General features: G+C 49.1%; 1 protein-coding gene across 1 annotated transcript; it reads left to right on the forward strand.

The window, feature by feature from the left end:
* Positions 1-210: 210 nt before the first annotated feature.
* LOC310786435 (uncharacterized protein) lies at positions 211-10,871 on the forward strand. The gene is made up of 5 exons (XM_083647639.1): positions 211-280; positions 2,370-2,661; positions 5,124-5,693; positions 9,003-9,216; positions 10,298-10,871. The coding sequence occupies exons 1-5, from the start codon at positions 221-223 to the stop codon at positions 10,551-10,553; spliced, it is 1,392 nt and encodes a 463-aa protein (XP_083503765.1). The 5' UTR covers positions 211-220; the 3' UTR covers positions 10,554-10,871.
* The last annotated feature ends 262 nt before the right edge of the window (positions 10,872-11,133 follow it).

Here is an 11,133-nt window from a genome sequence, read left to right on the forward strand (position 1 = left end):
CCACCACCGCCCGGGCTCCCTGGCTTTATTTGCTCCATATGGTGTTTGACATGGTACCCAGGGAGGGAGAGAAAGGGAGAAAAAAAAAGGCCGTGTGGGCGGAGGAAAAGCCTCGTATTTTGTCCGTGTTGAAATTTGATTCAGAAGTTCAGGATCCTGGAAGACAAAAAGCAGACAGAGGGGGAGGGAGAGACGGCAACAGAAGGTTTCTCTTTTTTTTATGCTGCTGCAGCAACAACAGTCAAGTCACCAAATCTCCTGCAACCGCCAGACGACAAAAGTAAGTTTCTCTCTGCTGCCTGTGAGGAATGTTTGTAATTGAATAAAACCCTCAGAGAGGCATTTGACCGGAGCTAAAGCCACACACACCGCTCACTTTTCTCTGCAGTCTGATCGTGAGCTGCTCTTAATTGCTGCTGAATGGCCACGAACTATAAGATTTCAGCTCTATATTATGTGTCGCTCTTTACGCGCGGTTTACGCATGGTAGAGGCGCAATTTGTCCCCACTTGAGTGATTTAGCACCAAAGTATTGCTATTAAATAAGAGCAGAAGCTAACGTTTTTAGTTTTTTTGATAGAGGATTGGTTGTTTCTCTGTAGATAGAGAGCGGGAGAAGCGCCAGTAGGTATTTTTTCTACCGCACATTGCCCCCGTTGCGCGTTTCCAACATCCAGGGAAGTCTGATATCCGCCGAGATTTACTCCGAAAATCCCTAGTCACCTAATTGAGCTCATACATGGTAAAGTCGTGTTTTGTTTGGAGAAAACGTCCTCGGCGCAGATTTGCGCACGGCTGGATCTGCGCCAGAAAACTTTTTTCCTCCAAATTCAATCCCCAGATGTTCATAAGAGCCGCTCAAATTCACCACGCGAGGATTCACATCAAAGCAAATCAACAGCGTCAGTCAGATTATTCTGTCGTGGCTGGTGCCGTTTAATGCTGTTTTAGACCAAACCGTGACCGAAAAAACACCAAGGCTCCATGTATAGACTTCATATATTATAATATTTAGGCTAATAATGGCAGTGTCCGATTTGATGGTATCCCAACTAATTTATATGCCTAATAGGTACTCCTATAGCTATTGACTATAGTGACTGACTGGTAATCATTGTTGAGTTTATACTTGTTATTTTAGCCTATCACTTAAACTGCTGCTGTGATATTTGTATGGTAACATTCTTAAAATGTATTACAGGCTCTGACTTTGTGTTAGGGAGTGTATCCAGTAAATTACAAGGTAGCAAAGTAGGCTAAATGTCTGTGTTTTGACACTTAAAGTACAGGACTTCACTTCAATGATGTCTTTATGGGGGGATCAAAAGTCTCAGATCATGATGAGTGTTGAGTGATTTCTAAAATACAACTGATGACTTCTAACTGTTTGTTTTGTGAGCAAAGCTCTCAAGAAAACTACCGGTACACACTTCAGCGATGATAACTTCACACAGGCAGATAGGCTACAGTGATGTGTTTGGTAAACGAACCTCCAGCCAGTTATGGTTATAATGAAAACAACATAGAAAAGAAAAGATATGCACATCCACAATGAAAACAACACCAATATCAACCAAAATCTACATTCAGTTGTAATTCTTCCCTTAAAAGCCCCTACTAGTTACTGTGATGTTACTCTACTATACATTTATGACATATCATAAGCGTCAGGCCTAAAAAGCTGGGTAACCCCCATATCTGCTCAATTCTTGCAAAGAAAATTCACCATATTCTTGCCAGTAAAAAGGTGGGTCACTTATTGTATTGCTAATTAAAAGATGGGGAACCCCTATTTCTGCAAATAATAATTTGGATACATTTGGATGGGTGCCCGCCCGGTTAGCGCAGCAGTGAGCAGTCGATTCCCTGCCTACCAACACGAGGGTTGCAGGTTTGAGCCCCCGCATCACCTCCGGCTTGGTCAGACATACAGGCACAATTGGCCGTGTCTGTGGGTGGTAAACTGGATTAAGGGTATATGTCCTGGTTGCTGCACTAGCACCTCCTCTGGTCGATAGGAGCGCCTGTTTTTAGGGGGGAATAGTCACTAGTGTGGTCCCTCCCCCCATCCTGCCGGTGAAACTGCTCGCTGTCAGGTGAAAAGAAGCGGCTGGCGACTGCACATGTATTGGAGGAAACATGGTCTTGCTAGTCTACAACTCTTTCCAAGATTGGCAGAGGGGTGGAGCAACAACTGGGACCGCTGGGGGAATTGGCAGATTTTTGGGGCGGGATCAAAATCATCAAGTTAGGGGCATATAATAATAAAAATAATAATAGAAAAATCATCAAGTTGACTCATGAGCTGTGTGGAGGTGTGGTTGGGTGTGTGTTTGGGGCTCACCCTCTGGTCTCTGTGGGCACTGTAGGCTGTGGGACTCATGATGAGCAGCTCGGGGCTTCAGGCGGCCAGCCAGCAGAACGTGGAGGAGATCGACAGCGTGAAGGAGTCCATCAGTGACATCATCAACCAGCTGCAGGACATCGACCCGGCCCGCCTCTCCTTCTCACCCTTCCTGGACCTGGACACGCAGATCTCCCTGGCCCCCGTGTCCGACAGCCCCGAGTCCTCTGTGGAGGAGCTGCGCTCCTCCTCCCACTCCGCCAGTGGCTCCCAGCGCTCCCTGGAGCCGCCACCGCAGAGAGCCGACCCGCCCACGAGTGAGTTATTAGCTTTCTTTCTTTCTTTCTTTTTCAATATTTTATTTTACAATTTTCAGAACAAAACAGAACAGTTTTATTACCTTTCTGATACAGTGGCACAGTATAGGCCTCAGTCAAGTTTGAGTCCAGACCAAAAGGTCTAAAGAGGGTTGAGACCAATACCGGACTGAGACCAGAGATAGTCTTGTTCAAGAACAAAATACACACAGAAAGTTTATTGGTAGCACTTTACAATAAGGGTACATTAACTAAGGGTTTAGTTAATGCTTAATAAGCCTAACCCTTAATTAACAGCCTTGTCGTTCCTAATGTAAAAAATAAATAAAATAAAGCTTAAGGAGAGATGTAGATTTATCTGCTGGAGCCTCAACTGATCACTGCAAACAATTTTGAGGTCTGTTATTTACACAGGTTGAAATCTTTTAAATAGGTGGTAGGGCTGAGGAGAAAATAAAGAAAAGTAGAACAGATGGAGAACATTGGAACTCTGGTGGGGGGGGGGAAGTTGGTCTTGAATAGGATACTCAGATAGAAGCTAAGACCAAAAACAGAACAGACATGAGACAGAGAAAAGTCAGAGTCCAAACAGACACAAGACAAGTTAGAGTCCAAACAGACACGAGACCCAGACAAGTTAGAGTCCAAACAGATATGAGACTCAGACAAGTTAGAGTCCAAACAGATATGAGACCCAGACAGACAAGTTAGAGTCCAAACAGATATGAGACCCAGACAGACAAGTTAGAGTCCAAACAGATATGAGACCCAGACAGACAAGTTAGAGTCCAAACAGATATGAAACCCAGACAAATTAGAGTCCAAACAGATACGAGACCCAGACAAGTTAGAGTCCAAACAGATATGAGACTCAGACAAGTTAGAGTCCAAACAGATATGAGACTCATACATGTTAGAGTCCAAACAGACATGACGAGACAGAGATGAGTCCGCATTCAAACTTAAATGAGACTGAAACGAGTCCAGGTCAAAACAGACACAAGGTAGCGACACGTCTGAGTCCAAATAGACATACTGAGACAAGTCCCAGTAAAAACAGACACGAGAACAAATCAAGTCCGAGTCAACAGTGTTACACAGATACAAGACTGAGACAGGTCCGAGTCAAAACTGACACAAGATCGAGACAAATCATAGTCAAAACACACATGAGACTGAGACCAGTCCGAGTCAAAACAAACAAAAGTCCCAGACGTTTTTTTTTCTTTTTTAGAGTGACTGGAGGAGGGAGACTTGCTCTGTGGGTGAATGATTGCGGCTCTTCCCTAAGCCAAGTCGTTCTGTCCTGATTCAACCAAGCAAACACTTGGACACTGAATATATAGTGTCCTGCACCAACGTGGAAACATCCTGTAGAGTCTGAACCTGCTGCGGCTGTGAAATCAGCACCTAAATAGGTCTGATTTCACCTCAAAATAGTTTCCAAAACGCTTTTAATATGCATTGTTATTGTGCCATAAAATCACACTGTGAACGTTTTGTGCTTGTTTGGGCTAAGGTTGGACTTGGCCTCCTGCATCAAAGCATGCATGCTGAGAAGTGAATAAAAGACTCAGTATTGATGAAATATTACTTCATCCGCAGCAGGAGCCTGAGGTCCTCTCTTCCAAATAAAGTTCTTAACCCACCCTTAACCCATGGTCTGCAGTGGGATTTTATATTTTCCTTTACTACTTTAGTACTAGCTGAGCTAAGCACAAATCCACTGAAATGTTTCAAATCGGTCAAAGAAAGGATGAGGCTACAGCACACATTTTTCTTGAATCAAATGAATGAAAGTGGAATGAAGGTTAAACTTAATTTTGTAATTTTATAAAAGAAAATCAAATTTGTCTACCAATTAAGGCATGATAAATATGTGTAATCCACAATTTTGATTATGTCATGTTTAGCCACATGTCTTGACAGTTTCCACAGCAAATGTGTTTCTAGCTCTAACAGAAAAGATATGTTTCCTTAAAGGGACACTCCACCGATTTTCAATGCTGATTTATTTTGCACATATTCTCACACATGTCTGAAAACTGTAAAACAGCTTTGCAGGCATTCATTTAGTTTGACAGTTATTGAGAGTTGGTTTGAGTTAATTTGTGGACCAGTGATGTCATTCATGCACAAATGACATCACTGGTGTACAACTTAACTCAAAACAACTCTCAATAACTGTCAAACTAGACGAATTCCTGCAAAGCTGTTTACAGTTTTCTGATATACTACTGATATTGTAATGATACAAAGCTGGTTGAAAATAGGTGGAGAGTCCCTTTAACAATATAGTCGTTAGTCATTAATGGGTTAAGCAGCCCAGGCTTGTGCTTTTTAACTATCTTGCAATGTGGACTTTAGAAATGACAGAGAGAGAGTGGGAGGAAGGCTGCAGCTGATGCTTTGAATATCTGCTTTTTGGAACGCGGTATTCAAATCCGCTCTGCTTTGCACAGGCGCTGCCTCCTGCCCCCAGCAGCCGGAGGAGGAGCGGCCAGCAGACCAAGCGGAAGAGGGAGTCCTGGATCAGACTGTTTCCAGTCCGCTCGCCACGGCTCCCGATCTGGAAGACGCCACGGAAAACCGCGTCAGCACTCCTCCGAGCCCGGCCTCTCAGGGAGACGTTCCCAATGGCACGGACTTACCCAGACGCAGCCCCGAGTCCACCCATCTGGACCCGGCCGCCGACGAGGGTCGGCCGCTGATGGGCCCGCCGCTGCCCCAGGAGAGCGTGGAGCTGACGGTGTGGCAGCCAGAGGAGGGGCGGGTAGAGACTTGCGAGGCGGAGTCCACAGACCGGAGTGCACCACGCTGCTGCTGCCGCTGCTGCAGCCTGTGTAAATGCTGCCAGAGCGGACGAGGCCCCGCCTTCTGCTCGGTGCTTGCCTCCCTGCTGTGCGCAGCGGGGATTCTCTATGCACTCTATTTCTACGTCCCCATCAAACCCCCAGAATGCCCCGACGTGCTCAGCCGCATCGTCTTCACGCTCTGCTGCTGTGTGGTGGCAGCTGTCCCTGTCCTGCTGGGTAGGTTTGAGTCCAAACGCAACGCTTGCACCTGCACACCGCCGTCCAAAACCGCTTAGTGGTTCTCAACATGGGGTCCGGCGACCACCAGAGGTTCTTGAGGTGTTATTATGGAGCCCACGGGAATTCTAGGCAAGACACGCCCTACACTGTCTCTGATTGGGTTGGGTTTAGGCATGAGGAGGTTGAGTTTAGGCATGGGGAGTGATGATTGGTTGGGGTTAGGGTAAGCCAAGCAGAGGCAGAGTAGGACCGTTCTTGCCTAGAATTCCTGTGGGATCCATAATAACGTGTCCTTGAGGGGGTTCCATGGGGTCCCCAGTAAATTGAAGAATTGTTAAACTTCACCATTATTTCATTTACAAGACAATCAGAGAATGTAGAAGAATGACTATTTTGGTCATAGCTTCACTGTTATCTTGCTACCTACAATACAATTGTCATGGAATTCTGGACAAAAATCATGTCTAACAACTAGAAGTGCACTCGGAGAGCACATGTTATGATGTGCAAATTTTGTGAGTCGGATTGGAACCCTGACCCACCCGCATCCCGCTAGCCACTCCCACTACCCACCCTTCAAACCCCGACTATCTACGACCTTCCCATCCCTAGCTACGGCCCCTTTTCCCTATCCCCCCTCCCTGACCACGCCCCACTACCCACACACACCCCTAGCCACTCCCGCTACCCAGCCCTCGAATCCTGACTCCATGACGTTCCGATCCCTAGCTATGGTCCATTTTCCCCAGCCCTGCACCCCTTCCTTGACCCCCCCCCCCCCCCCCCCCCCACCAGCACCCACATTCCCCTGCCCACCCCTGAAAACCCGACTTTCTACGACCATAGCTAAATTGGACAGGTACAATTGGGGGAGAAAATGGGGGGAAATCGGAAAAACATAATAACAAAAAAAAAAAGAGAGAAAAGAAGTGGCTGGCCACTGCACATGTATCGGAGGAAACATGTGCTAGTCTACAGCTCTCCCTGAATCGGCAGAGTGGGTGGAGCAACGACCAGGACAGCAGGGGGGGAATTGGCCAAGTGCTATTGAAATCGGGGGAAACAAACTTGATCAAAAAAAGGAAAAGGGTTGAGAACCACTGCAATAAAAGATCAAGATTAAGAGAAGGTTTAGTGGGTCTGGCCGCCTCGTCTTGGAATGCTCCAGCGTCTGGTGTCCCCTTTAGTCTCACCCTCCCTCAGCCTCCAGGCAGCAGGAGGAGGACGAGCATCATTTCCTTCTCCTGTGCAGAGCTCTAAATGGAAACTACAACGTCTGGCTGCCTCTCCTCTCCCAGGCCGTCTGGCTGCCTCTCCTCTCCTCTCCCAGGCCGTCTGGCTGCCTCTCCTCTCCCAGGCCGTCTGGCTGCCTCTCCTCTCCCAGGCCGTCTGGCTGCCTCTCCTCTCCCAGGCCGTCTGGCTGCCTCTCCTCTCCCAGGCCGTCTGGCTGCCTCTCCTCTCCCAGGCCGTCTGGCTGCCTCTCCTCTCCCAGGCCGTCTGGCTGTCTCTCCTCTCCTCTCCCAGGCCGTCTGGCTGCCTCTCCTCTCCCAGGCCGTCTGGCTGTCTCTCCTCTCCTCTCCCAGGCCGTCTGGCTGCCTCTCCTCTCCCAGGCCGTCTGGCTGCCTCTCCTCTCCCAGGCCGTCTGGCTGCCTCTCCTCTCCCAGGCCGTCTGGCTGCCTCTCCTCTCCCAGGCCATCTGGCTGCCTCTCCTCTCCCAGGCCATCTGGCTGCCTCTCCTCTCCCAGGCCGTCTGGCTGCCTCTCCTCTCCTCTCCCAGGCCGTCTGGCTGCCTCTCCTCTCCCAGGCCGTCTGGCTGCCTCTCCTCTCCCAGGCCGTCTGGCTGCCTCTCCTCTCCCAGGCCGTCTGGCTGCCTCTCCTCTCCCAGGCCGTCTGGCTGCCTCTCCTCTCCCAGGCCGTCTGGCTGCCTCTCCTCTCCCAGGCCGTCTGGCTGCCTCTCCTCTCCCAGGCCGTCTGGCTGTCTCTCCTCTCCTCTCCCAGGCCGTCTGGCTGCCTCTCCTCTCCCAGGCCGTCTGGCTGCCTCTCCTCTCCTCTCCCAGGCCGTCTGGCTGCCTCTCCTCTCCCAGGCCGTCTGGCTGCCTCTCCTCTCCCAGGCCGTCTGGCTGCCTCTCCTCTCCCAGGCCATCTGGCTGCCTCTCCTCTCCCAGGCCGTCTGGCTGCCTCTCCTCTCCCAGGCCGTCTGGCTGCCTCTCCTCTCCCAGGCCATCTGGCTGCCTCTCCTCTCCCAGGCCATCTGGCTGCCTCTCCTCTCCCAGGCCATCTGGCTGCCTCTCCTCTCCCAGGCCATCTGGCTGCCTCTCCTCTCCTCTCCCAGGCCGTCTGGCTGCCTCTCCTCTCCTCTCCCAGGCCGTCTGGCTGCCTCTCCTCTCCTCTCCCAGGCCGTCTGGCTGCCTCTCCTCTCCCAGGCCGTGCCCTAATTGCTCCTGAATATTTTCATCACATCCCAAACCCTGGGACGAGCTTGCAGAAGGAGAGGGCAGGTGGAGAAAACATCCCCAAACAAAGTCTGCTCGGTCTATTTCCCCTGGCGGTTGCCCTCCTATTTGCCAGGAGTGTTTGTACATGTATGTAGGCCAGTTCCTTGGCAGTCGCTGTATACAAATGAAGATCTATGAAAAAGAAAGAAGTGTGCTGTCAGACAGGATCAAGTGCGGCCCAGAGTTCAGGTTGTTTGTGGAAAGATGGCCCAGATTCAGGCTCTTAGTAGACTTATTGCCAGGGTTGGAGAGTAACGGAATACACGTATTTAAAATACAAAATATGAGTAAAGTGTATTCCTCCATTACAGTTACAGTTTAAATTGGTGGTATTCTGAATACAGATACTGTCTATAAAAATAGATCACTTTAAGGCAGTGGTTCTCAACCTTTTTACATCAAGTACCACCTCAGAAATGACCACCATATGAAAGTATGAGAGGGAGGGAGCCCCGCGGACCACCAGTGGTACCCGTACCACTTTGTTTTATTTGCTAAAAAATTCATATGAAGCTCAAACAGATTTTTTTTAAACGTGCAACAATTTGTGCGTGCACACGCACAGTACACCTGCCACACCCCACAAGACAATGAGACACAGCCAGGACACTCAGGAATGCTTTTTTGACATGGATATATAACACATTTTACTTACAAATATGCTGAAGACGGTGGCAACATTACATGCTGACTGCATTGCCCTCGCGTTTGCGTACAGTTCAAAGTGACCCAGACAAACGGGCTCAGCAAGACGAATTTGAAGTATTCCAAAACTAAACACTGCTTATTGCTCTCTCTCTCTCCCTCCCAGCGATGGTGGTGGGTGCGGTGTGCCAGTTCTGCTCGGGCTCCTTGGACCCGGTGCAGCCATTTCCCCGAAGCCGGGCGCTGCAGCAGCTGTTTGTCAGCACGTCCCTGGAGCTGCTCCTCCTCTACGCCCTCAACCTGCTGGTCCTGGCTGCCTTACTGCCCCAGGAGCAGCTCAAGGTGGTTCCCGTGCTGGTGGCCATGTTCGTCCTGGGACGGTGAGGCCAACAACAGTTGACAGCGTTTTAGCACTGAGGGTTCAACTTCATAATAATTTAATGATAGTAATAAAGTTGATTTACGGAGCGCTTTTCAAAAACGTCGTAAAAAAAACAGCAGAGTGATAGTGATTTCATAACAGAGAGTCAGAATGGAGTCACAGTTTTAAACGATTGAGACTTGACTTGATGCATGAAGAAAAGACTTGACTCTGACTTGTACTTTGATGACTTGAAAAGGTTTCTAAAGTCTTGACTTGAGATCCTGTGTTTGTGTAAATGACTTAGATTGAAAGTGATTGAGGTTTGTTTTAAGCACGACGACTGAATTTAAATTCTGTTTTCGTTATTTGTATGGAATGATTGAATTGAATGAAGTTGAAACTGATGATAGAAATCAAACTCAAGAGGTGTCTGGGCATCCCAGCTTCGTTATGCAGCGCTGGCCGCTCCTAGTTCTCCGAGCCACACATCTCCAGGGGAAGGAGAAACGGGGAAAACACACTGGACTTTGAGGAAAGAGTTCTATGTGACGCGTTCGGGGTGCAGTGGAGTTACCTCTGCTGTTTACGGGTAGTTTGTTGACAGCGTATGGCGGGGGGGCAACCAATCAAATGAGTTCGGGGGCGTGGTTTCATCTCAACCAGGTTGGGAAAAGTATACACGCGTCCTGCGTACTGCAGCACTAGTGCCTCCTCTGGTCGGTCGGGGTGCCTGTTCGGGGAGGGGAGGGGAACTGGGGGGAAGAATAGTATGATCCTCCCATGCGCTACGTCCTCCCGGGGGAAACTCCTCGCTGTCGGGTGAAAAGAAGCGGCTGGCGTGTGACATGTATCGGAGGAGGCATGCGAAAGTCTACACCCTCCCCCAGATCAGCAGAGGGGGTGGAGCAACGACCAGGACTGCTTAGACAAGGGAAATGTGATAGGCTACGTAAAAAAAATGGGGAGAAAAAGGGGGTAATTCAAAAAGAGAAAATCAGACTCATGATGCTCTTACCAAGTTTTGATCCTATCAAGACCATCAGCAGGCGATGATGCTGCTGACTCAGCTAATCTGTGTGTTGTCCTCTTCCTCTCAGACTGGTGTACTGGCTCAGTCTGAGCGTGTGCAGCTCGTGGCGAGGCTTGGGCTCAGGCCTGACCGTCTTCCCGCTGCTGGCCGCCGTGGGCCTCAACCTGTTCCTCCTGTACCACCTGGCTCTCAAACAGCCGCTGTTCAGCACGCAGGACGCGCTCTACAACCAGGCCACGCCCTCTTCCTGGTCACTGGAGGCGTCGCGGAGCCCGAGTGGCCAATCGGACGCCGTGCCCACAGACGTCCTGGATGCTCAGTGAGGAGCCCGAGCTCGCCTTTCTTCTTCCAGAGGAGCCCAATCTCTCCAGAAATAGTTCATTCCTGTGGTCTGCAGCCCCAACCTCCACTCTGTGACGGCTTCACTTGTATGTTCTGCTCCTCGTATACGGGACATTTTTTATGTGGATTCGTGCTTATTATCTGAAATGCAAGAGCCTTTTGGCAGAGGAAGCCTTTGAACAACGTTCTAGTCTTAAACATTCGTCCTTTTAAGCTATTCCAGTGCCTATATTTAATGTTTTGAACTCTCAGTACTTAAAAGCTCTGCTATATATATATGGATGAAATTTGGTTTGATCTCAGAAGACCACTAGCAAAGCAACTTTGTTTTTCTAAGAAAGATTTATTTTAACTGTCCAAAAAGTTTGTAAATGATGAAGGAAGAATAAAAGCCATTTGTAAAAACGTCTTTTCATCGTCAGTTCCTCAGCTTTCTGCCTCTGTTTGGCGGAGTGACTATTCCTGGAGAAACGTTGCCGTGTGGGACTGTTATTATGTGATAACGTGCTGTGGCCTCGGCTCTCTGCTCGCTCTGCCGCAGCAGCTCCACCCTGCCACTGA

This window comes from Poromitra crassiceps (genome assembly GCF_964638095.1).
Source record: "Poromitra crassiceps genome assembly, chromosome: 12".
Classification (NCBI taxonomy): Eukaryota; Metazoa; Chordata; class Actinopteri; order Beryciformes; family Melamphaidae; genus Poromitra; species Poromitra crassiceps.

Excerpts from the sequence above, each read along its gene's own strand:
- LOC310786435 (XM_083647639.1), top strand. The coding sequence starts at position 221 with ATGCTGCTGCAGCAACAACAGTCAAGTCACCAAATCTCCTGCAACCGC. Across the intron at positions 2,662-5,123 it reads GAGAGCCGACCCGCCCACGA|GCGCTGCCTCCTGCCCCCAG; the intron begins GTGAGTTATTAG and ends TGCTTTGCACAG. Across the intron at positions 9,217-10,297 it reads GCCATGTTCGTCCTGGGACG|ACTGGTGTACTGGCTCAGTC; the intron begins GTGAGGCCAACA and ends TCTTCCTCTCAG.